Source organism: Odocoileus virginianus, chromosome 31 (assembly GCF_023699985.2).
Source record: "Odocoileus virginianus isolate 20LAN1187 ecotype Illinois chromosome 31, Ovbor_1.2, whole genome shotgun sequence".
NCBI classification, from domain to species: domain Eukaryota; kingdom Metazoa; phylum Chordata; class Mammalia; order Artiodactyla; family Cervidae; genus Odocoileus; species Odocoileus virginianus.
In genome coordinates, this window is record NC_069704.1 from 8,321,565 (window position 1) to 8,347,945 (window position 26,381).

Below are 26,381 nucleotides of genomic sequence, written 5' to 3' on the forward strand. Positions count from 1 at the left end.
TTTGCAACACAGTCTCTATCCTCTCTGATTCTCAATTTTCCCCTATCTGTAAAAAAAAAAGAAATCTTAGCTGCCTCAGAGGGCAGAGGTGAGGGTGAAGTGAGGCATTGTGTCAATCTGAGACAGAAGAGGCTCGACTGTAGTAGTCACACACACACAGCACATACGATATACAACACGCGCCACACAGCATGAAGACACACCTCACATGCACAGCAGACATGTGCCACACACCCAGCACCCCCGTGCACACACCACACAGGACACGCACGCCCGACACTCTTCACCATGCCACTTCCCTACCCCCACCCTCGCTGCCAGCTCCTTCCCCTTTCTCTGAGCTTTGCAGCACACCCAACTTTATATGCAAATTTAACAGATCCCAATATACTCTGGAGGATTTTTTTTTGTTCAAAAGATCGGTGTTGCCAGTTTGCTGCTCTCGGACAGTGTCTCTGAACCTGTCCCCCAATTTCATCCTGCTATCAAGCTTGTCTCCCTGTGGAGAGACTTCCACATTTGTGGGCTCTTCCTTGCCAGAGATTTGGTAGCATTTCCATTTCTTAAGAGGAGCCAATATCATCAACCCCTCAGTCCAAGGGATCCAGCCTCCCTGTGTGCTAAGTCGCTTCAGTCGTGTCTGACTCTGTGTGACCCCGTGGACGGTAGCCCACCAGGCTCCTCCGTCCATGGGATTCTCCAGGCAAGAATACTGGAGTGGGGTCGCCATGCCCTCCAGGCCCAGCAAAGAGATATTTTCTGATGAGGACTTCTGAGCCGCAGGCCCCGCTGAGGAGAACGTGCAGCTTCTCAAGCCGGAAGGCGTTTTGTGGCTGAGTCTGACTGAAACAGAAGTTGCTCTGTGTGTACGCGCGCGCGCACACACACACACACACACACACACACAGAGCAGCGTAGGGAAACCGTCATTTTCCTACTCGCCCTCTGACATCAGCCACCTTCTCTATAGCTACAGTTTCTCTTCAGTCAAACTGATCCCTGGCGATGAAAAATGAGCCTGTCCCCCACCCGTCCTGCCGCCTTTCGCCTCACGCCCCCAGAGAAGAGTTTCTTCGTGAGGCAGCCGGTGAAGGTTTTTTTCCAAGTCACATGATCCAGGATGCAGGGGAAGAATCCTTCTTGGAACAGAGATGGGCCCAGAACCGAATCAGATGAGGAGAGATAAGGTGTGATGTGGGGAAGCCTATATAAGAATGGACGCAGGGCTGCCGCGAGCACTCAACCCACTGGCCCCGTCTCACGACACAGCCATGCATGTGCCCGCAGGCTCCGTCACCAGCCACTGGGGAGCCACGGGCCGCGGGTATTTCTGCTTCACCACGGCCTCGCTGGCTCTGTGTCTCGTCTTTGCTGTGGCAACCATAATGGTGTTGGTAGTTCAGAAGACGGTAAGTGGACTTATCTTTTTTGCCTTTCCTTTCTGATTTATGTTCAGTTTTCTCCACAGAGACTTGGGGATAAACAAAACAAAGAGCCGATATCGAGAGAGAGGGAGCAAAGAAACGGGAAACTCAATCCTCTCAAATAATTTGACTTTTTGAGGGAAAATTCTGTTGAGCCATCACCTACAAACTTTCTATATACACGTGAGCCAAAGAAGGGAGAGGAGCTATTAGCCTTGAGAAATTTTCCGAGAGGAATGGGATATATATATATACACACATACATATAGTGGATTCACTTCATTGTACAGCAGAAATGAACACAAGACTTTAAAGAAATTAAACTGCAATAAAAAATAATAATAAATGTTGCTAAACTAAAGACTTCTATTACAGATGGAAGAGATAAGGAAACTTAATGACACATTTGTACAACCAGTATCATGTCTTTGATGACTTCAGACCAGATTCCAAGATTCCGTATTCTCAGTCCAAACGTTCCTGAGATTTCAGAGGCCTCGGCCAGAGCGAAGCACTTTTTTAGCCAGGAACTAAGTTTCAGAGGCAAGGACAGGAAAGGGAGTGAGGAAAGGAGGCCAGAGAGATGACCCGGGCTCTTCAGAGCCTGGGCATGTCAGTGTTAAAGTTCACAAGACAAGTTCAAAGCTTCCTGCGGAGCCACTGCTTTGAAGGGCCTAGTGTGAACAAAAACACAGCGCACCGAAGCAGAATGTAGAAATGTTTTTCACACCTGTTCCCTCTGAGACTGCTCAGAACTCTAAAGCTACAAGCGATTATGGGTACACACTGTGAAGTAAGCGGTCTCAGGAAATTTACCTTTTTTTCTTTTTAAAGTAAAGGGTAAGAATTACTATGAAAACAGAGGAGGTGAAGGAGGAAGCTTCTTCATATTTTTGGAAATTGGTGTTTACAGCAAATCCACCAGGATGTATTTTAGAGAAAATACTGTACTCATAGTATATATTGCTCATGAATTTTTTAATGAAGTAATTTCGATAGTTTAAGAACTGTACCCCCAATACTACCACCCTTTCAAAGTATGTACATTTCTATGTATTCCTTCAAAGATCTTACTTTTCATAGTATTGCAATCCTGCAGAATTTGTTCTGGTTTCCTTCAGTTGTCTTAGGTTGAATGCTCTTTACCTTATGGATTGCTAAAAAGAACCAGGCTTTAAAAGGCTTTGGTATTTGCTTAAGTGTCCTCAAGAACTGACATTTAAATGAAGCTTTGAAACTCATACCTCCATAAAAGTGAAAGATAACAGAATTGCTAGCATTTGAGACTTAGATTGTAAAGTTTATGAAACTCATCATTTATTGGGCTCATCTACACCTACTAGGAATAACACACTTGAGAATATTCTAGGACCCTTTTTATTCTGTACAGACTCTATAACTTCTATAATTCTAATCTGAAGTAAACAAGAGGTGTATAATTTTACAGTAAGAGCCAAAGAAAAGAAATTAAAGTGGCCTTCGAAAATGTCTTTAGTTAAAGGTTGTAGCTAGAACTGGTATGAGAGAGAGAGAAGGAAGGAAAGAAAAGGGAAAGAGAGAGAGAGAAAGACATGATAGTGGTACATGGTGTGGTGGTAACATATAAAGCTAGAAAGAGGTCCAGAATGGTCCTAATTCAAGTTCCATATTTGGTGGAATTGATTCTTTCCATGAAGGAACTGGAGTGGATCTTTCTGCCTCAGTTTTGTAAATGTGGAAAATGAGGAACAGAAAGGGGACAGGGCTTGACCTGAGGAGTCCTAAGCAAGTGGTAGTCAAGACTGCTTGGCTATTTAATGAGGACACTGTTCCCTTTGAGGACACAGCCAGCCACAGAAGCACTGAAAAAAACTGTTCCTCCTCTTCTCTTGGGAGTGTGACCTTCCTGGCATCCAATTCCTTGACTTCCCCTCATTCTGGGAGATGAAAAGATTCACTTCACAATCTGACTCTAGGGTTTGATGTACTATGATTTCTTAGCCTGAGAAATATCAGTTACTTGCTTAAAAGTATTGTGATACACAAGTTAAGTGTTCTACACATATCATTTCCAATAATTTGTTCAGATATTAACTGTCAGAAAAACTAAGAAGAGAGCGTTATCTCCTTGAACTTGAGCTATCAGGAAAGACTTCCTGCGGGAAGAGGCTTTAGTACAGGTACAACTTAGACAAATGAAGCGACTCTTAACAGGACTCCCGATAAAGAAATCAGTGGGAGATACCTAAGGACCTTAAACTCATATCCCAATTATTAAAAGTGAAGTGGATTGATGGCCACCCAGCAGTCTTGTGAGGGTGGATGGGGGCAAGGGTAAGAACCATGAGCTGGTTCTACTGGCCTAGGAAGTCCCCACCATTACTGTGTGTGTGCTCAGTCATGTCTGACTCTTTGCATCCCCATAGACAGTAGCCCCCCAGGCTCCTCTGTCCATGAAATTTTCCAGGCAAGAGTACTAGAGTGAGTTGCCATTTTCCCCTTCAGGGGAATCTTCCTGACCAGGGATTGAACCTGAATCTTCTGCATTGATAGGTAGATTCTTAACCACTAAGCCACCTGGGAAGCGCCCAGAAGTCACAGTTCTAAATAAAAAGACACATGTACAGACAAAATTGAAACCAAAATTAACTTATAATATATAATAAGTGATGGAATGTAGAAACATAGGGCTACCATGAAACCACAAGTTAAGGAGATGGAATATTTCCCCAGGCAGATCTAAGAAAAACTTCACTGGAGATTAGAGTTTCAGATTGGCTTGAGAAATGTGCACAATTTCAAACAGGTCTCTGGAGGTCAGAAGAGAGAGTATTCCTGGCCAATGGATCAGCATGAGAAAAGTGAGAAGTGTAGGACATGTAGGAAAACCAACAAAGATCGCCTTGAGATTTGGCTTGAAAACCAAATAACTCCAAAGTCAAATTCCTTGGGAGAGGCAAAGAACTTAGGTTTCAACCTTAAAGATTTACTGAGCATTTACTGTGTGCAGAACAGTAATGGTCTAAGTAATGGATATAGAACTTTGATCAAAGCCAAAAATATCTCTGCTTTCAAGTTACTTATGGAACTTATTGCCTACTGATGTCTTAAGTCTCTGAAGTGGCTGTATTTTATTTACCTTTAAACCATTATATTCATTTAAAATACTATATTCACGTGGTTTAAGAAAAGTAACTAGTAAACAAGGGCAAAGAAAAAAGTAGAAATCTCTCACACCCTCTCCACCCAACCACCAATCCCTCTTCCCTGAGATAAGGACAATTGACAGATTCTTTCACGTCCTTCCAAAAATCTATGCTGTACAAACATATAGTACACACGTGTCATTATAGCAAACCCATAAAGTTGCAGCTTGCTTTATTGACTTAATATATCTTGGAGATCCTTCCATGTCAATACATGGAAGTCTATCTCATTCTTTTGAAGAGTCACATAGCATTCTATTGTACTTCATATTCCATCTGTGTCTAGTGAAAGACACAAGTTTTTTTTCCAGAAGTTTTGCTCACTGTGCACATCTGCAAGTCTATCTGTGGGATAAATCCCTGGAGGTGGGAATACAATGTGTACTTTTCAAGAGATTGTACTCAATATTCTTGAGGAAGTAGAAGTTCTACCAACAAAGAGACAGATCTTCACAGAAAAGAAAGAAAATTCATTTCTTATGAAGTAATTACAACAGAGTACATGCATATGTGTCAGAATGAAATGTCACACAACTTACACAGCAAAGAGAAAAAATTTCTCCTATCTCCTCCAGAGGAAAAGGGTTATAGACAGATCATATATAGGCTATAAGATGGACAGGCTTCCCACGTGGTTCAGTGATAAAGAATCTACCTGCCAAGTGGGAGATGCGGGTTTGATTCCTGGATCAGGAAGATGCCCTGGAGAAGGAAATGGCAACCCACTCCAGTATTATTACCTGCGAAATCCCATGGACAGAGGAGCCTGGCGAGCTACAGTCTATTGGGTCATAAAAGAGTTAGGCAGAACTCAGCAACTAAACAACAGCAATAAGGTTGACACTAGAGGTGTTCACAGTTCAAGTGGCTTGGAGGCCTTCAATCTTAGGAAATGTCTCTGTTATAAACCAGAAGCCTGGTCTTGTCTAGCCCCTGGAGAGATCTATTTCCATTTCACAATTTTAGAGTAAGGAATGTATTCTAGAAATTCTAGATGTATTCTAGAAATGTATTCTAGAATATTCTCATGTATTCTAGAAAGAAGAGAAAGCAACTGCCTTCTTTCCCTTTATAAACAAAGAAAACTTTTTTTATTAAAAAAAAATAAATTATCCTTACAATACCACTCTACTTCCCCACCAAGAGTTGAATTTAGGGGTAGTGATTGGTGGTGATGGTGGTAAGGTTTTACTCCAGATAAAATACAGGGATGAACTGAAATGCCCTGTGATATTTCCCTCTACCCAACTTACTCTCTCCAATGCAGTCAATCATTTATCCAAAGAAGTCGACTGAGCAACTTCTCCAGGGAAAGCCCTAGGCTAAGTTGTAAGGGAAGAACCCAAGTGGACAAGGTGGGAGCCCTGTTTTCTGAGAATCTCTAAGTGGGAGAGGGGAGGCCCAAACCCTCACATGCTTGAATTTGGGGCAGAATGGCAGTAAATGTGGGCTTCCCAGGTGGCACTTGCGGTAAAGAACCCACCTGCCAATGTAGCAGATGCAAGAGATGCAGGTTTGACCCCTGGGTGGGAAGATCCCCTGGAGAAGGGCATGGCAACCCACTCCAGTATTTTTGCGTGGAGAATCCCCAAGGACAGAGGAGCCTGGTGGGCTACATCCATAAGGTCAGAGTCAGACACAACTGACGTAACTTAGCATGCATGCACTGCACTCAATGCCATAAACCAGAAGAGAGGAAGACAATTTCGCTCAGGGTGAGGAAGGGGTTTGCAAAAGAGGTTAAAAGGGAAGCTGAACCTCCTCCAAGAATTAAAAACATCATGTCTGATTCCCGAAGTTTTATTTTGAAAAAATTTAAACCTACTGAAAAATAGAATGGTAAATACGCATCTAATCTTTCACCTACATTCAATAAGTATTAATATCTTGCCATATTTCTGCTTCTTTCCATATATACGAAAGTAAGGTTCAGTCAGGGTGACCTTTCACCCACATGTATTTCAGCACCCATCTCCTACTAACTGCGTGCCATTATCATGGCCAAGAAAGTTAACGTTATCTTGGCAACATCAGTTTATAATAATACATAGTCCATATTTTAATTTCCTCCACTTTCAAAAATGTCTTCTACAGCTGTTGTGCCTTTTGTTTCTTGATCCAGAATCTACTCTCAGGTCACATACAGAGCTGGTTTTATCTGTTTTAACTTGGACTGTTATTATTTAAAAGGTGGCTCTGGGAGCTTATTAGAAATGCAGACTCTCGGGCCCCACCTTAGACATAATTAATCAAAATCTGCATTTTAATAAGGTTATTGGAGAAGGAAATGGCAACTCACTCCAGTACTCTTGCCTGGAAAATCCCATGGATGGAGGAGCTGGGCAGGCTACAGTTCATGGGGTCACAAAGAGTCAGACACGATTGAGCAACTTCACTTTTTTATGGTGATCTATATGCTCATTACAGCTTGAGAAGCAATGATCTAACAATCTCCTCTGCTCTCTGTTGTTTTTTCATAACACTGACATTTTCAAAGGATCCAGGACAGTTCTATTCTCATGTTTTGGGACTGTTGGTGTTTATTCACAATAATATTCAGATGAAACATTTTTGGCGAGAAAAGGACATAAGCAATGTTATATTCTTCTTTCTCGCAGCAGGGCTAGAAGCATATGTCAGGTTGCCCCAATATTGGCAATAACATTTAGTCACTTGACTCAAGGCATGACCACTATCTGTCTTCATAGTGAAAGTGAAGTCACTCAGTCGTGTTCGACTTTGCGACCCCAAGGACTGTAGCCTACCAGGTTCCTCCATCCATGGGATTTTCCAGGCAAGAGTACTGGAGTGGGTTGCCATTTCTTTCTCCAGGGGATCTTCCCGACCCAGTGATTGAACCGGGGTCTCCTGCATTGTAAGCAGACTCTTTACCGTCTGAGCTACCAGGGAAGTCTTCTTAGTAAACCACTTTAATCTTTCTTATTAAGTCATCTACAGGGTAACACTTCGAAGGCATTGAAAGATCCTTCATTCCATGGTTTTGGCATTCTTTGGTGATGACCCTCACCTGAATCAGCTAATGTACTGAGGGTTGAGGAATGATGATTGCCTAAGTCTTCCACTCCTTCTGCACTTCAGTACCCTCAGTCAGTTCAGTTGCTCAGTCTTGTCCGACTCTTTGCAACCCCATGGACTGCAGCACGCCAGGCTTCCCTGTCCATCATCAACTCCTGGAGCTTGCTCAAACTCATGTCCATTGAGTCAGTGATGCCACCCAACCATTTCTAGCTGGCCTGCGTCAGTGGAGAAGAGCTCTCCATTGAAAGGATGGGGGCAAGAGGAGATGGTGCCAGGCATTCTAGGTGGGGCTGGAGTAAGGCGAGGCACAGAACAGATCTCAATCCAGACTGCACCAGGCAGCGGCAGGACTTACAGCCAGGTGCCAAGAAGCACAGATAGAAGAAGATGACAGGAAGCAGTCCCATCAACAGACTAGGAAGGTTTCCTGGACCCATCCATAAGCTCAGCTCCACACTCAGCCTCCAGTAGCCATTTCCCCCATTCCTGTGGACAGGCAGACCTCAGTGTTCAGACTGTCTGTTGAATAATGTCTTTAAGTCCTTGTTATTCAAAGTGTGGTCCCTGGCCCCAAAGCATTGGCAGCATCTGGAAGATGATTTCTTCAGAAGTCATTTCATTAGAAATGTAAAACCTAAGGGCCCATCCCTGACCTACAGAAGTATAATTAGCATTTTAACAAGATCCCTAGTGAGAGAAGCACTGCTTTAAGCCCCTGTATTCCAATGACCACTTTCACTAACATTAGCAAAATCAAGGCTACCAAGGAAAATTTTTCTAGTACCTCAATCCACTTTCTCATGGAGTCTCAAGAGAATTTCCTGCCCCAGTTGCATCCTGCCCTACCCTAGAGGGGCGACATGGCTTGGGATTGAAGAGCATTGCCTTTGAAGTCAACATGCCCCGTTATGAATCCTTTCCCTCCTATTCACCATCGAAGGGACCTTCTATAGCCACTAAGCTGTTTCTCTAAGTCTCAGTCAATCACTAAGTCTTGGGGTAAAGATAAAATAAGACAATGCATGTAAAGCATTTAGCCCCTGATGATTCAGTACCCTCAGTCAGTCAGTTCATTTGCTCAGTCTGGTCCGACTCTTTGCAACCCCATGGACTGCAGCACACCAGGCTTCTCTGTCCATCATCAACTCCTGGAGCTTGCTCAAACTCATGTCCATTGAGTCAGTGGTGCCACCCAACCACCTCATCCTCTGTCGTCCCCTCTGAAGTACCCTCATTAAGTGCTTAATCACATTAGTTCAAAAATAAGAGAGACATTCCTGGTAAAGGTCTCCATGACCCATCTTACAAGATGTGAGGCCACCTGGCATAGTCCAAACATCAGTTATCTTTGGCCATTTTCAAAAAGAGAGGGCATCTTTTGTCAAAGTAGATTTAGGAGCTGATTTCCCTGCACAGGATTGCTCTGTGAAAAGAAATGAAGCTTTAAAGGTATTGAAACAGATTACACACTTGGTTAGGATTAAGAGGGTAACCAAAATAGCCATCATTCCCAAGCACTTGCTATTTATGCATAATATCTTACAATGTCCATAACTTTATGTATAATATCTTATTATGTCAATAATCCAGCGGAGGGAGGGATTATTAGCCTTGCAATCGCAGTGATTAAAGGAAATGGGAAAACAGAGTCCTAGGCAGAAAAGATGACTGGAACAGCTCATTTCACCTGGGAACAAAAAGGTATTTATGTAGGGAGGGTTCCTCCCTGCATACACAGAAACATTGTTGAGGATACCCATGAGATACTCAGAGTCTGAAAAAGAGAGAGAGAGAGAAGCATACTTGAGGAAGTGTAGTGGTTGGTATCCATGGAAACCAAGTTTCCTGAGTTACTCCAGTGAAAGTAAAAGTCGCTTAGTCGCGTCCGACTCACTGCAAACCCAGGGACTGTATAGTCCATGGAATTCTCCAGGCCAGAATACTGGAGTGGGTAGCCTGACCCTTCTCCAGCAGATCTTACCGACCCAGGAATCGAACCAGGGTGTCCTGCATTGCAGGTGGATTCTTTACCAGCTGAGCTATGAGGGAGCTACTCAGTGGAGCTGAGAATGACAACCTGGGAGGGCCCATTTGCCTCTGTCTGCGTCTAGCCTGTTTACTATTTACCTCAAAGCCAAGTTGCTAAGCATGGTGGTTCACATTTCTCCAGCCAAGACCCAGATCCCCAGGCCAGGTTTGGGAAAGAATTCTTAGACTGGGAGGTACCTCATTAAAGAGGAGTAGATAAATGGACAGCACTCAGTGTAGTGTCAGGGCATAGAGGGTCCTCAACAAAATTTAATTTGTCCTCTCTTTATACCCTACTTCTCCACCTCCAAACGCAAAGACTACTAACAGTAGGGCGCATGGGGGGAGGGGGGCAAGGAGAATGAGTTGGTCTATCCTTGGCTTCTGAAGACTGCATCTCTCTTGGGGCACAGAAAGAGCACTGGAGAGTTTCATTCTAGGATCTGCCACCAACTCACGAGTATCTCAGTCTCCTTGTCTGTAAAAATTGGCTTGATGGACTAAACGATGCCTTGGTTCCCCTCTGGCCCTGACTCTTTGATCCTGTCTCCTGTGGGTAGCTAAGGGAAGCTATGGAGACCTGTTCTCATCCTAGGAGCTCGTCAAGGCAGCAATAGTCACACTTCTGTCTTGGATGCCATGGGTCCTGGGCTAAGGTTTAAGCAACAGGATTCTTCCCTGTACTATGACACTTTGTTTTTGACATCCCGTGTCTGAAGCTAGAAAACCAGAAAGCCTTCAAACGACCACACCCCCATCTCACCAACCCGGACTCCCCACGTAAATTAGATCTCTTCTCAGATAGTATGTCTTACATCCTTGCTACTCAAATTGTGTTCCGTGGGCCAGGAGATCTGCTGTCACCTGAGAGCTTATCAGAAATAGACTCTCAGGCTCCACCCACACCTGCTGAATCAGAATGTTCATTTTAACAGCTCCCCAAGTGATTCGTACACATTCGTAACATGTTCACGTGCTATCTGGAAACATGCTGCCTCTCTCCCTCGTAGCTCTTGCCACAACTCGCAATTCTAGTTTTACATTTATCTGTGTGCTCTGAACGACTGCTTTAATGATTGAGCCATAAAATCCGCAGGGTGTCTTCCAGTGACTTAGAGCCTGGCATACACTCGGTGCCCACTTGACCTGTGCCGAATGTACAGTTCTCTGGCATTTCCCAACTGGCAGCAGCCACCGTGATGGCTCCCCTGGGGTTGTTGCTCTGGCATTCTCTGCTTGTCCCTGGGTATGTTCCAGGGCAGCCAGTGAAGTCCACCGTCTTAGCACCACACTTACACGTAGATGTTTTTCTTCACGTGTGTGCACATCGCACTAATAGACGGACATGTTTGGCAGTAAGCCAGATGTTTATTAACTTATGAAAGGCTGTTTGTTGTCTCAGGAGGCAACCAGGAGGGGAATCTATGACATCAGATTTTCCTTTGAACTGTATGTGTCCCTGAGAGACCACAGAGCTACAGCGCTGTTAACTAGGTTAAGCGCTGTCAGCCGAGGCAATAAAGTCATAGACTATGGGAGCAAAGAGGAAAGGACCTTTCAAGCCAAGTTCGTTTCTTTTGCCCTGATAAGCTGACGCTCCTGAGTTTATCCTGACTTCCTCCTCTAGACCAGTGCTCTGCGGAGCTATGCCTCAGGACACCTCCTCAACTCCGTACCATCCGCTTGGGCTGGAGGGGAGAGTCACTGACCAGAAGGGCCGAGAGAGAGTGGAAGGTGAAGGGCAGAGTCCCTAGAGCAGTGGCAGGATAAAAAGAGAACTCCAGATGGTCCTAGGTGTTCCGACACAACAATAAGAAAATAAGGCGCAGGCAGCAACTAATTTCCTGCCCCATTAGACGCTGGGAAGTTGTTTTCATCCATGTAAATGCTCACATTTCTTTAGGTCTTTATTAATATCTCAATCCAATACACTATAGGAGATCTCGACCAGAGTAGGTCAAAAGATAAATAAGATAGGACACTTCATTCCTTATTGGCAGGACAATGAGGGGTGTCTCCAAGGTTGAGGTGGGGGAAAGGGGGAGAGAGCCCAAGGGTGGGAAAACTAGTCTCTGAAGAATCTTTTTAACTTCATTTATTTTTTTTTTGTTTGTTTTACTGGAAGATAATTGCTTTACAATGCTGTGGTGGTCTCTGCTGTATATCAATGAGAATCAGTCATAAATATATATATATACATATATATATATATACATATATATGTATACATATATATATATATAGGCTTCCCAAGTGTCATTAGTGGTGAAGAACCTGACTGCCAATGCAGGAGACATAAGAGGTGCAAGTTCGATCCCTGGGCCAGGAAGATCCCCTGGAGAAGCGCATGGCAACCCACTCCAGTATTCCTGCTTGGAGAATCCCATGGACAGAGGAGCCTAGTGGGCTACAGTCCATAGGGTCACAAAGAGTCAGACACAACTGAAATAACTTAGCATGTATACATATATATAGGTAGATAGATCTCCTCCTCCTGAACCTTCTTCCCCTGCTCCCTATTCTACCCTCCAGGTCAATCACGGGGTGCCAGGCTGGGCTCCCTGTATCACACAGCAGCTCCCTGCTAGTTACCTGTTTTACACATGATAGTGTGTGTGTGTATATGTCAGTGCTACTTTCTCAATTTGCCCTGCCCTCTCCTTCCCCCATTTGAGTCAGTTGCAGCAAGGGGGATGAATATAGGGCCTGTTATACAGAGGGAAGTAAGTCAGAAAAAGAAAAACAAATATTGCATATTAAGGCATACATATAGAATCTAGAAAAATAGCACTGATTAACCTATTTACAGGGAAGACATGGAGATGCAGACATAGAGAACAGTTTCTGAAAAATTTTTGGGGGTGAAAAACTGCCCATCTGCTTCTGTTGCTTACTAGCTCAGCGCATGTGAGCAAGACCTCCTTTCCTCCCCTCCATTCCCCAACCCCGCAGGTCCTCCTTCAGGAGACAATCTGCTATCAGATTGTCTGCCAGCAACCTCTTACTTAACTGTGTGATTATTTATACATACAGTTATGCTTATTCTAGAAAAACTAATAGAAAACATATGTGAACATTAACATAAATAATATACATTTATGCTTATTTATGTTATATAAGTATTTAGATATTAGAGTCAAATGTAAATCTGCAATAAATCCACAGGGACAGGGACCCAATTTAATCATTTATGGTATCTTCACAATGCTTGGCACATAGTCATTCTATCAATTCAGAATTTCCAACCACAGGAGAAACAGTACCTTCCCAGGTATATTTACAACATACTTTCACTGTTTGCTGAATCAAACATAGAAAAAAAGAGCCCACATATATTTATACACTACAGTTGTTTGCCTTATGTCAACCAAAGTAGGAAAAAATAGTACATGTGGTGGTGAAAAGAAAAAGCACTGGACTGAAAGTTAAGAGTTGCAAATTCTCATCCCCGATGGCCATACACTTTTTACCTCTCAGCTTCCAGTTCCTCACCTGTGAAACACGGATAGTAATCCTCCAATATTATTTCTGATAAACAGGTTGTAAAGCTCATGTAAACTAAGTCAGTGAATTAGTTTCTGGGTTTTTTTTTTTTAATCTTAGAGTCAGATGGAACACAAATTCTAAATTATACAACACTTTGAGGGCAACCAAATTGGAAAAGAAAAAGACTAGCTGTTTCAATCTGATGACATCCTCATTTGTTTTTTACTTTTCTCTTTCTTCTCTTCCAGGACTCCATTCCCAACCCGCTGGGCCAATTCCCCCTTAAAGGAGGTAAGACATTGGAATTAGGAGTAACTGTGCAGGGGATAGTCCATATCACATCACAGATGATTAACCACCAGAAACATCATGAGTGTCCAACAGAGTGGACACTCAGGTGGGGGCGGAGGTGGGCTGTCAGGGCCAAGCTGATGCATCTCCATTCATCTGAGCGGCTCCTGAGCTGTACTCATGCCCCCAAGTTCTCCCCCAGCCCTCAACTCTCCCACTAGTGAAAATTCTGGCTTTGGTACAGGCTGGCCCACGGACACAGAAAGGATCACAAAGCCGTATTGTGTTAAGAGTTTAAAACCTAGAGTCAGGTGATGTGGATATGCATCTTGGCTCTACATCCCACCTGAGAAACTCGGTTCCTTATCTATGAAATGAGTAATAACTACAACCTCACGAACGTACTGGAGAAATGATTAGATCTTTTCTGGAAATTGTTCTGCGCGGCGACCAACATACAGTGATCATTAAGTAACTGGTTACAGCCCAGATGCATAATGAGGTTGGTTTGTCAAACAGACCTTCCCGCGCCCCATATTTTTCTATCACTAAAGTCACTAATCAGTGGGTTGTCTCTACTAGCCCCAGAGTGGTGAGATGCAGAGTTAGGTTAATATGGAAAAGTGAAAAATTTTGAGACCATCTGATGAATGTTTTCATTGCACAGAAAAGGAAAAGTAAGACCAAGTGAAGGGTCTCATTCAGGGTATTATGGAGTCAAGCTTAGAACACAGATGTCCTCGTCTCTAATCCAGTGTTCTTTCAACCCAAAACACTAACCCCATCTCAGTCCTGTCACCTTTAGAACCTGGAGAGCAAGCACAGCTGGGCAACCAGACAGCTCACAGGAAAAAACTAAGAGAGAAAGAGTGGGTCATCATAGGCACCTGGACAGACACACCAGGGCATGCTTGGGACCAGCATGTGTGTGCATACAGTTCCTCACACCAAGAGCAGTCACACCTGGAGTTCCTTCAGGACACCCTGAGCCCTGCTTCTCCTTCTGTTTGCCACCCAGAGACTTGAAAAGCAAGGGCAGAATCCCCTAAAGGGAGCAGCACTCTGGGTATTTCAAGGCAGACTGATAATTACAGCTTTGTCAGCAATAGCTGAACTTTGGCTGGAATTACTTAGCGTGTGACCTCGATTCCCACCAAGCCTCTGTAGACCCTCACATCAAGGTGAAGGGAGCATGGCATGATGCAGAAGCTAGCAAGCTTCTTCTGTAGATGGCTAGACAGTAAACATTTTAGGCTTTGCAGGCCACGAGGTCCCCGCTGCAGTGAGTCCACTGCTGGAGAGCAGAGTGGCCACAGATGCTGTGCAAATGAGCAGGCACGTTTGCGGGCTTATCAGGCTGCATTCACAGAGTGAGGTGGTGGCCAGGATCCCACCCGCAGGCCAAGGTTTGCGGCCCACCTTCATGGAAACAGTACTGGCTTTGGAATCAGAACACGGAGCCTTGCAAGAAACCAAACACGCTGAGTAAATGTCATTTTCCCTTCCCCTGACTCATTGTTTCACATCCATCCAGATTCTCCAAGTTTTGACAAGAGCTTCACTTTTCAAGGTGGGGGGGGGGGGGTGGCTCTTTAAGGAAAGCATGATCTCAATGACAAGGACAGTTTCTGACCAGGCAGCACGACCTCAGTCATGCTGGGTCTTGGTTACTGCACTTCCATCATTGTAGGTTGTCCACGACAGGGAGTCTCACAAGTGATCCCCTTCTCCTGTAGTCAACTATACTTTTCTCTGAGAGCACGTCCTTTTCTATGTTGTTTTGATGTGAAAATGTCCTTTCTTTTACAACACAAGGTTGATACAGATGGGAATCAGGTTGGTTTGCTTTTTACTCAGAGTTACTTTGTCTGTTTGTTTGAACAACAACAGGCAAAATAAGAAGCTGTCCATTCTATACTAGTCACTGAATTTACATTTTGGAGTCACTAATTTTAGTTTTGAAGTAATTATTTTGGTCCACAGAAATTCAAAATTTTGGCAGCCATGGACTAGAACACTTATCAGATCGCTTCTTATATGGGTCATCACTGTGGATATCAGAACACAAACTAATCCAAAACCAACCACAGTTCACAATTCAGTGTCTTTGCAACCAGATTAAAAAGTGCTAATAATTCTCACTAGGGCCCTTCCCACACTTCTCCTGGATTTATCTTAGCCTCCATCCTATAAGCAAACAACTTGGGGATTAATAGTCCTGTTTGGCAGGTGGTGAGCTGAGGCCCAAGGAGTCAAGGTGACTTGTGGAAGGTCGTCTAGGGAACTGGATGGCAGAGCAGGAGTCAGAATGCAGGGCTCCTCTCTAGCCCCACATGATTGTTGCCGAAACCCAGCCTCTGTTCACGGGTGCTGAATAGAAACATGGGGATAGAGTTTTGGGTGAAGTAGAAAAGAGAAAAGAGAAAGGAGAAAAGCTTCTATTGCTTTGCTGGGTAAAGCAGGCCACAGTGGGTTCATGCCCTAAAGACTATGTGACCCATCCTGGAGGAGGTAATAAGGAGTTGTGTTCAAGGAGCAGGGCGTGATCAGCTCATGGACTGTTCTTGGATCGGTTGGCAACAAGGTGAAATTTCAAGCGTTGTCAACCTTCTGGGTCAACCTTCTGCTCTCAACCAGTCCAGTGCCTATGTTCTTGTGGTCAGCAGTTTTCATCTGCGGGCGGGGGCGGGGGGGGGGTTCCGCTTCCTAAAAAACAACTTAGGGATGTGTGTCAGGCCTTTATCTATATCTTTCAGGAAACTGGGGGTTTGTGATTCTGTTATGTGAAAGAATTATAGTCTATAGATTGTTACCAGTTTCTTAGCCCAACAGCTATTCTTTGCTTCTATGTCTTCACATTTCCCAATCATTGACTCTTGAGTCAGCATTTTAAGGCAAAGATACAGGGGCTTGTACACAGTTTCATGATGTGCTTCGGCCATAAAATGTCAGTGACCTACTACTGTGTGTGGTCCTTGGCTTTCTCTTGCTCTTTAATGCAAGTCTCCACCTGTCTTAATTTGGCCACCTACAGACACGGTGGTCAGATGAGGTGGAAAGAATACCACCTTGGAGCAAGACCTGGGCTCCAGAGTTGACTCCACACTAGCAGGCTGCATTTCTCAGGGCTAGTCTCAGGTGCACTGAATGAATGGGAAGGGTCCTTTCAGCTGTGGTGCTTTACGATATTCTAACCTTTCCTTCAGTATGTAAACACAGAAAAAAGAAAGTATAAAAAGATGATTCCTAATAATCTTGAGGAAGTCTGCAGGTTTCCTGCAGGAGGCATAGCCTCCTCCCCAACAAACCCCCTGTAAACAGGCAGAGGCCGCGAACTCGCTTTGGAAAAGCCACGGCAAGACATTCCCGGGCAGAGGGGCACTGTCTCCCAGAGGCTTCAGGGGGCAGCATGTGGTTTGTCACCGGGGTGGATGAGCGCAGAAGCTGGACCCTTACCAGGGAGCCCTGTGGCACCGGCCGATGGAAACTGCCCACCAGGAAGCCAGCAGCAGCCTAGAGCCTGGCAAACAGGGCCAAGTACACAAACCAAAGCGATGTTCACACAGGATGACACTTAGCTGCAGGGAAACCGCAGAACGCCAGGCCTTTTCTGTAAGGAGAGGATGTCTGAGTCCCAGCACTCACCTCCCACTCCCGGCCAGGAGACTTGTCACCGGCAGACGGCCACCTCGCCCCCACTCCCTCGTGCTGAGGACTCGGGGCCTGGGCGGAGGCTCGGCTGGGACCGTGGGCAGCCAGGCAGGGCCCCGAGGGGAGAACCCTCTCCTCTCCTCCCGCAAACAGTCACTAAGGGCTCCTTCACAGAGCCGCTCCGAGGGCAGGACGGGACCACAGACACGACCCTTGTCCGCCAACACGGTTGGGCACGGGGTCCGGGAGGGCCGGGAGAGGGGGGCTGTGCCGCTTCTTGTCATCCTTGTTCCTGTCTCCTGCCTCCCCCACATTCTGAATCTCACATGTTCTCGTGTTTGTGCCGTATTTGCCCCAATCCCAGAACAAGCCCTCATGCCTGATCTCCCCAGGGTTCCAGAAGCACCCACGTTTGTGTGCAGCAAAGCTGACAGCAGGATTTAGCGAATGCGGAGAGGCTGGTGGGATGGTGCCTTCCAACATGGAGGATGAGGCAGAACAGAGTTTCAGATCCCACGCGATCGCGAAGCCTCTGCGCCCTACCCAGCAGGGAGAGCACTCTCAGGAGACAGCGCTCTTCCCTTGGGTTCAGCCCTCTAGCATACATACTGACCCACCCCGCTTCCACCTGCTGCCATGCCCTTCTTCCCAATTTCATCACCCATCACTTCCCCTCACAAACTCGGCAGAAAGTCAAACTCCTGACTTCATCGCAAAATAATTTTGGTCACCTTGGTCTCAGTCCCAGGCATTTCCAACATCCCAACAACCAAGTATCAGTTCTTACCTGCACTGGAGGAATTCCGCAGATGACTTGTAAATCAGTTTTTCTTTTATTCCCCAGCTAGGCAGGTGTGAGGATGTGATGGGATGAAGACAATAAACACTGACGGGGCATTTGCTTTGGGCCAAGCACTGGGCCGAGGGCTTCGTGATTCACTCGTGCAGTCTCACAACAAACCCCAGGATAATTATTAGCCCCTTGACATTTTTAAGTGGGAAACTTGAGCACAGAGAGATTTACCGGCTTGCCTAAGATTGCACAGCTAGCAAGGAGTGGGGCCTGACCTCAAAGTCCAGGTTGACGTGCCTGGGAGCCCTTTGGCTTATCCAGGATGTCAGGGTCAAGATGCTGAGCCCAACATGACTGTGCTTCCGTTCAGTGTCCCCACCAGCACTCCAAGGCCAGGAATCCCCCCAGGGCTCTCTGTCACATCCTCCACACCTGCTCCTGAAGCTGTTTGTCTTCCGGTCACTGAAGCGTGCTCTCGAGTGTTGAGCTCCGGGCCAGAGAGGGCCACTAGGGCACCTCCACACGTGGATCCGCACGAGAGGCAGATCCAGGGGATCTGGAGGCCAAATTCAGGCCCCAGCTTGGCAGCGGAGGATCCTGAGACCTGGGAGGACCCTCCCCCCACCCCCACTGCCAGCCAGTTACGAGAATCCGCCTTCCCTGTGAGTGTCACGTGCCCCCTCATATCCAGAGGTTCCTGGGGGCCCTGAGGAGGTGGAGACAGACCACCGGGAGGAGCCCTGTGGGGATGTGTGCCCCATGCCCCGCCCGAATTCAATCCCCAGCTGAGGAAGAGGTGCAGAAGGCCGAGAACCGGGTTGAACTCCGGCCGCACAAGAGGCAGGTAGAGCTGCAGCCGCCTCCTCCCCAGAAGGACTGAACACAGCAAACGGAGACCTCGCATCTGTCAGATGGGCATAGCGGATCTAACTGCCCAGTCCGCTGGTTCTCGTAGTTTTTTTGTCTTTTTTCCCCCACACTAAGCGGAGATACAACTGCTCAGCGGTCACTGCTTTCCACGTAGTCACAGGCCTCAAAGAACTTATTTGCCTTTATGTTCACTTTAAACCCATTCACTCAGAGCTCACTCTGAAACTGTCTTTTTCTTGAGGCAGAGCTAACCGGGATCAGGGGATCTCTCTAACAGAAATAAACCAGAAAATGGGCCACAAAGAATAAGGTGGGACAGGGTCCTGGAGAGGCTGTCAGAGTGCTAGAGCCATCTGTGTTTAACCCCTGCCCCTCGTCACCCAGAGGAGAGGAGAGGGGAGGGGAGAAGGGGGTGGGGGGAAGACAGGAGGAAGGGAAGAAAAAGGAGAAGAATTCAGATCGAGGCGCATATTAACATTTATACTTGAATTTTGCACATACTCATGTCACAAGTCTTTAAATCCAGGAGGAAAGTCCCCATCTTTCACTTTGGGGAAGAGGAGAAAAAAAGATACAGAGGTGGGGGAAGGAGGGAAGGACAGAAGGAAGAAGGGAAAGAGGGAAGGAAAGCAAATTTGTTTCTCAAACTGGCTTCACTACATGTTTCATCCAAGCTCTCTGGACACCACACATGTTGTCTTAAATTTCTATAAGCCCCGCTGTGCAAGCCCTGGGCCAGGAAATGGGAGCCAGACATGAGCAGATCTCTCTTTGCCTTTTCAATTAGACTTTAAGGGTGCTTCTTAAATACCCTCCAATAATATCAATTCAGTCTGCACTTAGTATAAGTGAATTTCAAGGAATTACACAGCAAGTCAGATAGCTTTATCTTACATTCTGCATCAGGTCAGGATTGAAGAGACCCCAAGGGAATTCCCTGGCGGTCCAGTTGATAGGACTCTGTGCTGTTACTGCTGTGGGCCCTGTTCAATACCTGGTCAGGAACTAAGATCCCACAAGAAAAAAAAAAAAAAAAACCCTCAAAATCCCAAGGAACCTTCAAGGGATTCAAATGAATTTTCACTTGATCTCAACTTGTATTTACTGGTGACTCTCTATGTGTTTAACACTGAGCATGCCAGAATAGCTACTCCTCAACTGCTGTCTGTAAACCCAAGGCTACTTAGTCCTTTGTTTACAAATGGCCTATTCTGGAGTTTCCCCACGGCTAGTTAGCCAAGGAAACTGAAGTCAGCTGAAATAACCCTTAGGTTAAGGATTCACTTTGATTCCGAATTCCACCGATAATGGCGAGGCTCTCCCCTAGATGTCGCTATTGCGACTCTCCTGGATATTGCGCCAAAAGGGTGGAACTCAGAAGCCAGGACATGGTAGACGCAGAGTCATAAGGACGATTCCTCTCTTTCTTGGAAGGATTAAAATAGTTCCAACAGGTGGACGAAGGGCTATTCACACTTTCCTGAGAGCATCCAATGGCCTCAAACACTTAGGTACATAATTAAGAAACCTCAGTCCACCAGACAACGTCATGGGCTCTGGTTTAATGAACGTCTCATTGGCCAGACAAGTCTGCTAAGAGCGCTGCTAAGCTGTGCTACTTAAGAACCAAGGAAAGAGGAGTGGGACAAGAGGGGGCTACAGCGTGCTGGGTATCCCTCCAAGCCGTGTGCTGTACAGGCCATTTGACATCCATAACCTCACTGTATCTTCGCAACATGCACACGTTGGGGATGACTGTTACTAGCCCCACTTAACAGATGCAGTGATTGAGGGTCAGTAACGGGAAGTGATGGAGAAGGAAATGACAACCCACTCCAGTGTTCTTGCCTGGAGAATCCCAGGGACGGCGGAGCCGTCTATGCTGTCTATGGGGTCGCACAGAGTCGGACACGACTGAAGCAACTTAGCAGAAGCAGCAGCAGCAACAGGAAGTGACAAGTCTGATGTTAGAAGCCTTGACCAGAACCCAGGTGCTTTCTTTGAGATGCACTGTGTCTGTTTTGCTCCAATATTAACCTGGAAGGTACTTGGCACTCAGACCACATACTTTCTGGCTGGAATGGTAGGTGTGGCTTGTTTTGCCCCATTGGGCATTGTTGCATCTTAATGGAAGCCTGACAGCCCCTGACTTATTACTTGGCAGGGTTCAGCCCATGAATCTGAAGTCACCGGCTGGCATTCCCCTGGGAAGAGGAAGTCCAGATGGCTCATTAGTGCTTGTTTTCCAGGCACCCATAGCTGTCTAGTCAGTTTTCAGGCCAGTGTGTATGGTGGCTGCAAACCCACTTATCCCTACATTTAAGCCTCTCTGCTGCATGGGAAGACTGGAAACCAGGGCAGAGCCGAGGACTAGGAGTCAGGGACTCTGTGCTCTGGACCCAGCTCTGCCACTAACCTACTGTGCGGTCTTGAGCCAGTCCCTCTGGATTCAGCCTCTCCACTCGTAAACCTAGCATCACAGTCAACTTGGCATCCAGTGGTCCTTTTGGGTCTAATATTTCGAGATCTCAAGAAGGGTTCCCATCTTCATGTTGCATTGTTCTGACTTCTATCTAGAACATGACCCTTCCAACCACCTAAAGCAACATCTCTCTCCCTGTCTCTGTCTTCTATGCACCTGACCAGGAGGGCTTTGTTGGCAAATGTTTCTCTCCAGGCTTCCTAACAAAGCCCAAGAAAATTTCATGATCCTTCTAGAGGAGACTGAGGCTTGAGAGGATGGCTTACAAGTCTTGCCCACCTGAAGACCTTGGTTCTCAGGAGTACCCACAGAGAACCTGAGTTGTCTGGAAGATGGAATGCCCGACAGAGGCAAGGGGTCCAGACTGTGGCCCAGCCCCACCACTGACTCGGGGTGACCTCGGACAAGTCTGCTTGTGGGGGTAACACTGGGGAGCACGTGTGTTATGTAGTTACCAAGGCTGGGACGAATGATTTCTCAGGGAACTTCCAGTTCTGTGAACCATGAAAACCCTTACAGAACCAGGTCGTTCATAACTTAGGTTATTCCCAGACCTAAAACACTCTGTTCTACTGCTACAGGTGTCCGGAAATCTTAATGTGTGTAGACAGACTCCTAGCTGGGGTAGAGAAACATGCTCAAAAGATAAGACAGTTGGAGCTGGGACTGACTTTGTGTCCCTGCAGCAGGCCTGGCAGTGTACACTTGAGTCTACAGAGCCAGCTAGAGTCAGCTAGAAGGGCCCTACTGGATCATCTGATCCACCCTGCTCTTCATCTAGCTTGAGACACAACCGCCCAGACAAAGAAAAGTTCTAGATTCTAACTCCTGGGCCATCTACTTGCCAAGATGTGCGGACTGTTCTCACTTCCCCTCCCTAGTGTTTAGTTCTTCAAATTAAACCCCTAGGTGCAGCTAATTTGGTTGGGAAATAAATGAAAGAGAGGTATGTTTTGCTCCCAATGCTCCCCAAATTCAAACTTCCAGGAATACTATAGGATTCCTGTCTCATAACCAAAAAAGATCACATCATGGGCTCAGAGGGTGATAAGGAGACTCAAAGCCACATGGCTGGTGACCCATGGAACATTCATCTAGGTCTTGACAAGAGTCACATGACTCTCACACCAGCCCAACACATTTCTGAACAGCACTGACTGGTCCAGTATTTGAGCTGCCAGCACTGTGACTTGCAGTGTATGCTGTATGTCCTTAATGAAAGTCTTCCCACTGCCTCATCTGGGAAATGGGGACAAGAGCGGCATTCGCTATTTATCTCCCTAAACTTCCAGGAGCCATGTTGTTTGGGCCCACAGAGCCAGCCCCCATCAGCCCTGGCCCTCCTAACGGCCTTGAGAGATGCTTAGGACCAGCAGTGTGCCTTCTCCAGGCTCCTCTCCACGTTCAGCAGTTCCATTCCACCGAGAGCTCCTCCGGAGCCCTGCTTCCCCAGTCCCTTCCCTTAGCCAACTCAGTGATGTCATTCTTCAGGAGAGTTGCCTCTGTCTTCCCTTCTTTTCAAAACATCTAACAGATTCTTTAAGAAAAACTAAGACACACCATGGCATTTGATTTCAGGAAATGCAAAAGCTTCAAAATAAGTTTTTTTTTTTTCCATCCTTGGGTTTCTCAGAATTACAGCTGAGGTCAACCCAACAAACATGCAAAGACCAAAGGGGAAAGAAAAAAAAAAAAAAAAGAACCTGCATGTGTGAGAGGCAAGTCCAGGCTTGTACTTCTACATCCACCTACTTCTACATCCACCTGTTAAGAGAGGCTCAACTGACAGATGCCACAAGAGACAAGGTGGGAGGGGTCGTGGCCGAGGAGGAGAGTCTGTTCACGGTGTGATGTGCTGGCCTGAGCCAAAGGCTTGAATCTTAACCTCCCGTGTAATCTAGCCTGACCTGCAGGACCAAAGAGAGAATGAGGCCAGGTGTCGTCCAGCCCAGAAGGCGAGGTCAGGCCAAGCATCCGCATTCCCTTCCTCAAGCCCTGAGAACTGAGCTGACATCCACGGGAAGGAGCAGAGACAGACTACATGATTGAACTCAACAAACATTTACACAGTATCTTCTGGGCTGGCAGTGGGGATGTGGAAACAGTAGTCTCTGCCCTGAGGATGCATGGTCCATGGAGAAGGCAAATAGGCAAATGGAAGGGAGGGTCAGAGAAGGGTTCCCAGAGCGGGTGGCTGCCAGGCAGTGTTTTAAACAAGGCACAGCTTGCCAGTGAAGAGGAGGATTCCAGATGAAATGGAAAACCAACATAGTGTAATTGGGGGCATCCCAAGGGCCCAACCTCCAGTAGAATGGTCAAAAATCCACTCGGGCATTAGAGTCAGACAGCCTCAGCTTGAATTGCCCCTCTACCACTGACTAGCTATGAAAATGTGACAAGCCACGTAACTTTTAAAGACTCAGTTTCCTTATGTACGAGAGAAGTGTCTAGAGTACCTTTCTTGTGGGGTGATGGTGAGAACGAAATAAAATAATGCATGTAACAGGCTTAGCAGAGTAAAAAGAAAACAGCCATTAGTCACTGTGTGTCAGCTAGTAGTATTATTCCCAGCACCACCACTTCTACTGCTGGGACAAGTACAAGAGACCAACAAGGGGAAGAGGGAAGGTGTGGGAGGAGGCTGCATTGTTCATGAGGGATTAGGACACAACGGAACACAGATGCCATGGGGAGGAGCTTGGCCCCGATCCTGCAGTCACAGTGGGGTCAGAAAGGGGTTCCAAGCAAAGAGACACAGCCAGACATGTCTCTCTGCGATTCCTTTTGACCTGATGTTCCACAGCCCCCAAAAAAGAAGGCTGGGCCTTCTACTCATAGCCACAGCGCATTTAAGAATGAACAGCCCTCGGTGTTCCCTGGTGGCCTAGTGGCTAGAACTCGGGCTTTCACTGCCTTGGCCCAGGTTCAATCCCCGGGCAGGGAACTGAGATTCCATAAGCTCTGTGGGGCATGGCTCAAAAAAAAAAGAATGAGCAGTCCTCGTTGCCTCCTTTGCTGTGACTGTACACAACCCAAGAGTGGGCTGCAGGCAGGACAAGATCCCTAGCTGGAGGATGAGTGAGAGATGAAATCAAAAGAACAATGGCATCTAGCCCTCCAGCCCTCCTCACCAAAGAGACCTGTGGACCAGAGCCTCTTTACACCTCCAGGGGAGATAAGAATGAAAACAGACCCCTGCTTCTGCTGGGGGTGCCTCTAGCAGTGAGCTTGTTCAGACAGCAGGGGGAACTCTTCACTTAACTTTCTACCACTGCAAGCCCCCACTGTAAGGAAGGCCAGGAGGGATTTTCCCAGGCCAGGACAGAGGACAATGTAGAAGACTGTGGCGAGTCCAACAGATGCTTCTCTAAAATCCCCGTGAGCAAGCCTGCTAGGATGTGGTCACTTTGACTGAATGGCTGCCTAGTCTCTGACAGATGGAATCATCGGGTCATCTCTGTCATCTCTGGTGACATCATCAAAAAGATGTCAATGTCAGATCCTAGATCTGCCAGTTCTATAGATGAGGGAAACCAAGACCCAACGAGAAGAAAAAAATGCCCAGAATAAGTTGAATTCATGAGTCGTTGCAGGAAATGTATAGCTTGGTTCTGTGCATACAAAATAGTTACTATACTAAGAAATGAAGCTGCCATCACCAGTGAATACATTAAAAATATTCTGATTTCTTAAATTCCACAATGACATAAACATTGTCTTTTCTCCCTGCCAAGGAAGCTCCATATAGCAGGCTCCCTGCTTAGGTCTCTATGATCTAATATCCTTTTAAAATTGAACACTAGGATGTGTTTACCTCTTCTGTTTGGCAAAATGGCCTTGAGGAGGAAGCCTGGTCTCTGAAATCAGATAGACATGGGAGTGGCTATCAGGGTTTCCTCCAACTTGCAATGACCTTGTATTGCTGACCACGTCTGGACATCAGCATTAGCCTTGCAGAGCTATTCTGAGAATTCAATCAGCACATGAGTACACTCTCAAAGGAAGGATGGCAGTAATCACTACCAGCCTTAGTGTTCTAACTACCACTGCCTGGCTGAGTCACACAAGACAATGCACTGAACGTGTATAGTGCCCATGCTTTTTTCTATCTCCAAAGGGATTTAATCAGCCCTCTCTCACAGAGCTGTTGCAAAAATCCAGTGAGGTGGAGTATTTTAAGTGTCAAGAATGGCACCAGGTACATACAGGAACTCAGGCCCTGTTTATTTCCTTCCTCCAATTTCCACAATCTTTTGTAAAAGTCCATGTGGAAGCAATCAAATTTAAAGGAAAAAAAAAACAAAACTCCTAAGGTACTTGATGGCAAAATGAGAAAAAAACAGGTTTTCCTTTTATCCCCCAAATGGAAACAGGATCGTAATTGTCTCCATCAAAGGGTCATGGGAAAAGATCTCGTGTCTCCAGTTCCCAGAGCAGAGAGAGGCATTTAACGTGCATTCTTATTTTTAGGGAACTGCTCAGAGGACATCTCATGTATCCTGGAAAGGGCTCCATTCAAGAAGTCATGGGCCTACCTCCAAGGTCAGTAACCAAAACCGGGAACCCCAACCATATGAGGGTCACTTCCTATGGCCTTTCTCAGATTTCTAAGCCAGAGGTCACAAGTGCCAAAACGTGACCTGCATGTGTATTTTGTTTAACCTGTGTGATCCATTTTTATAATTTAAATTTAAATGGCTTAGGGGGAGAGGGGAGAGCATTGTTCTCAAAAGCTGCAAGATTCCTGCTTCCTAAACTTCATTCACTCTGTTACATTTGCCTGCCTGGCCTGTGAGGGAATTGGTGCTCCACCCCCACCCATCTTCATTCAGGCCAAGGGTACTGTCCTTTCCCTCATATGTGGGAAGCAGGCTCTTAATCTCTGCCTCTATCGAGTCATTCACAAGAGAGTCACAAAACTTCCTGGTGTCCAGATTGATAGCTTAATGACCATGTTGGCACAGGCCCCACTTGCATATTGCAGCATGCTTCAGGTAAGAGGTTCCTTAGAGACGAACTGATAAGAGGCATTTATGCTAGGATAGATGAGGTACAGCGGAGATGGCCAAGATTCTCTGCAATAGCCATCCTGTTCATTTTCAAAATTCAATTTTGCAGTTAGATTAGTTTTC

At 46.1% G+C, this 26,381-nt stretch overlaps 1 protein-coding gene across 1 annotated transcript in view; it reads left to right on the forward strand.

Moving 5' to 3' along the window:
* Window positions 1–904: 904 nt before the first annotated feature.
* The window catches only part of TNFSF8 (TNF superfamily member 8), a 30,888-nt gene continuing 5,411 nt past the window's right edge, over window positions 905–26,381 (forward strand). Inside the window, exons 1-3 of the mRNA XM_020874410.2 lie at window positions 905–1,409; window positions 13,411–13,453; window positions 25,720–25,791. Of these exons, the coding sequence (XP_020730069.1) occupies window positions 1,215–1,409; window positions 13,411–13,453; window positions 25,720–25,791 (310 nt within the window). The 5' untranslated portion in view covers window positions 905–1,214. The remainder of the gene's footprint in view (window positions 1,410–13,410; window positions 13,454–25,719; window positions 25,792–26,381) is intronic.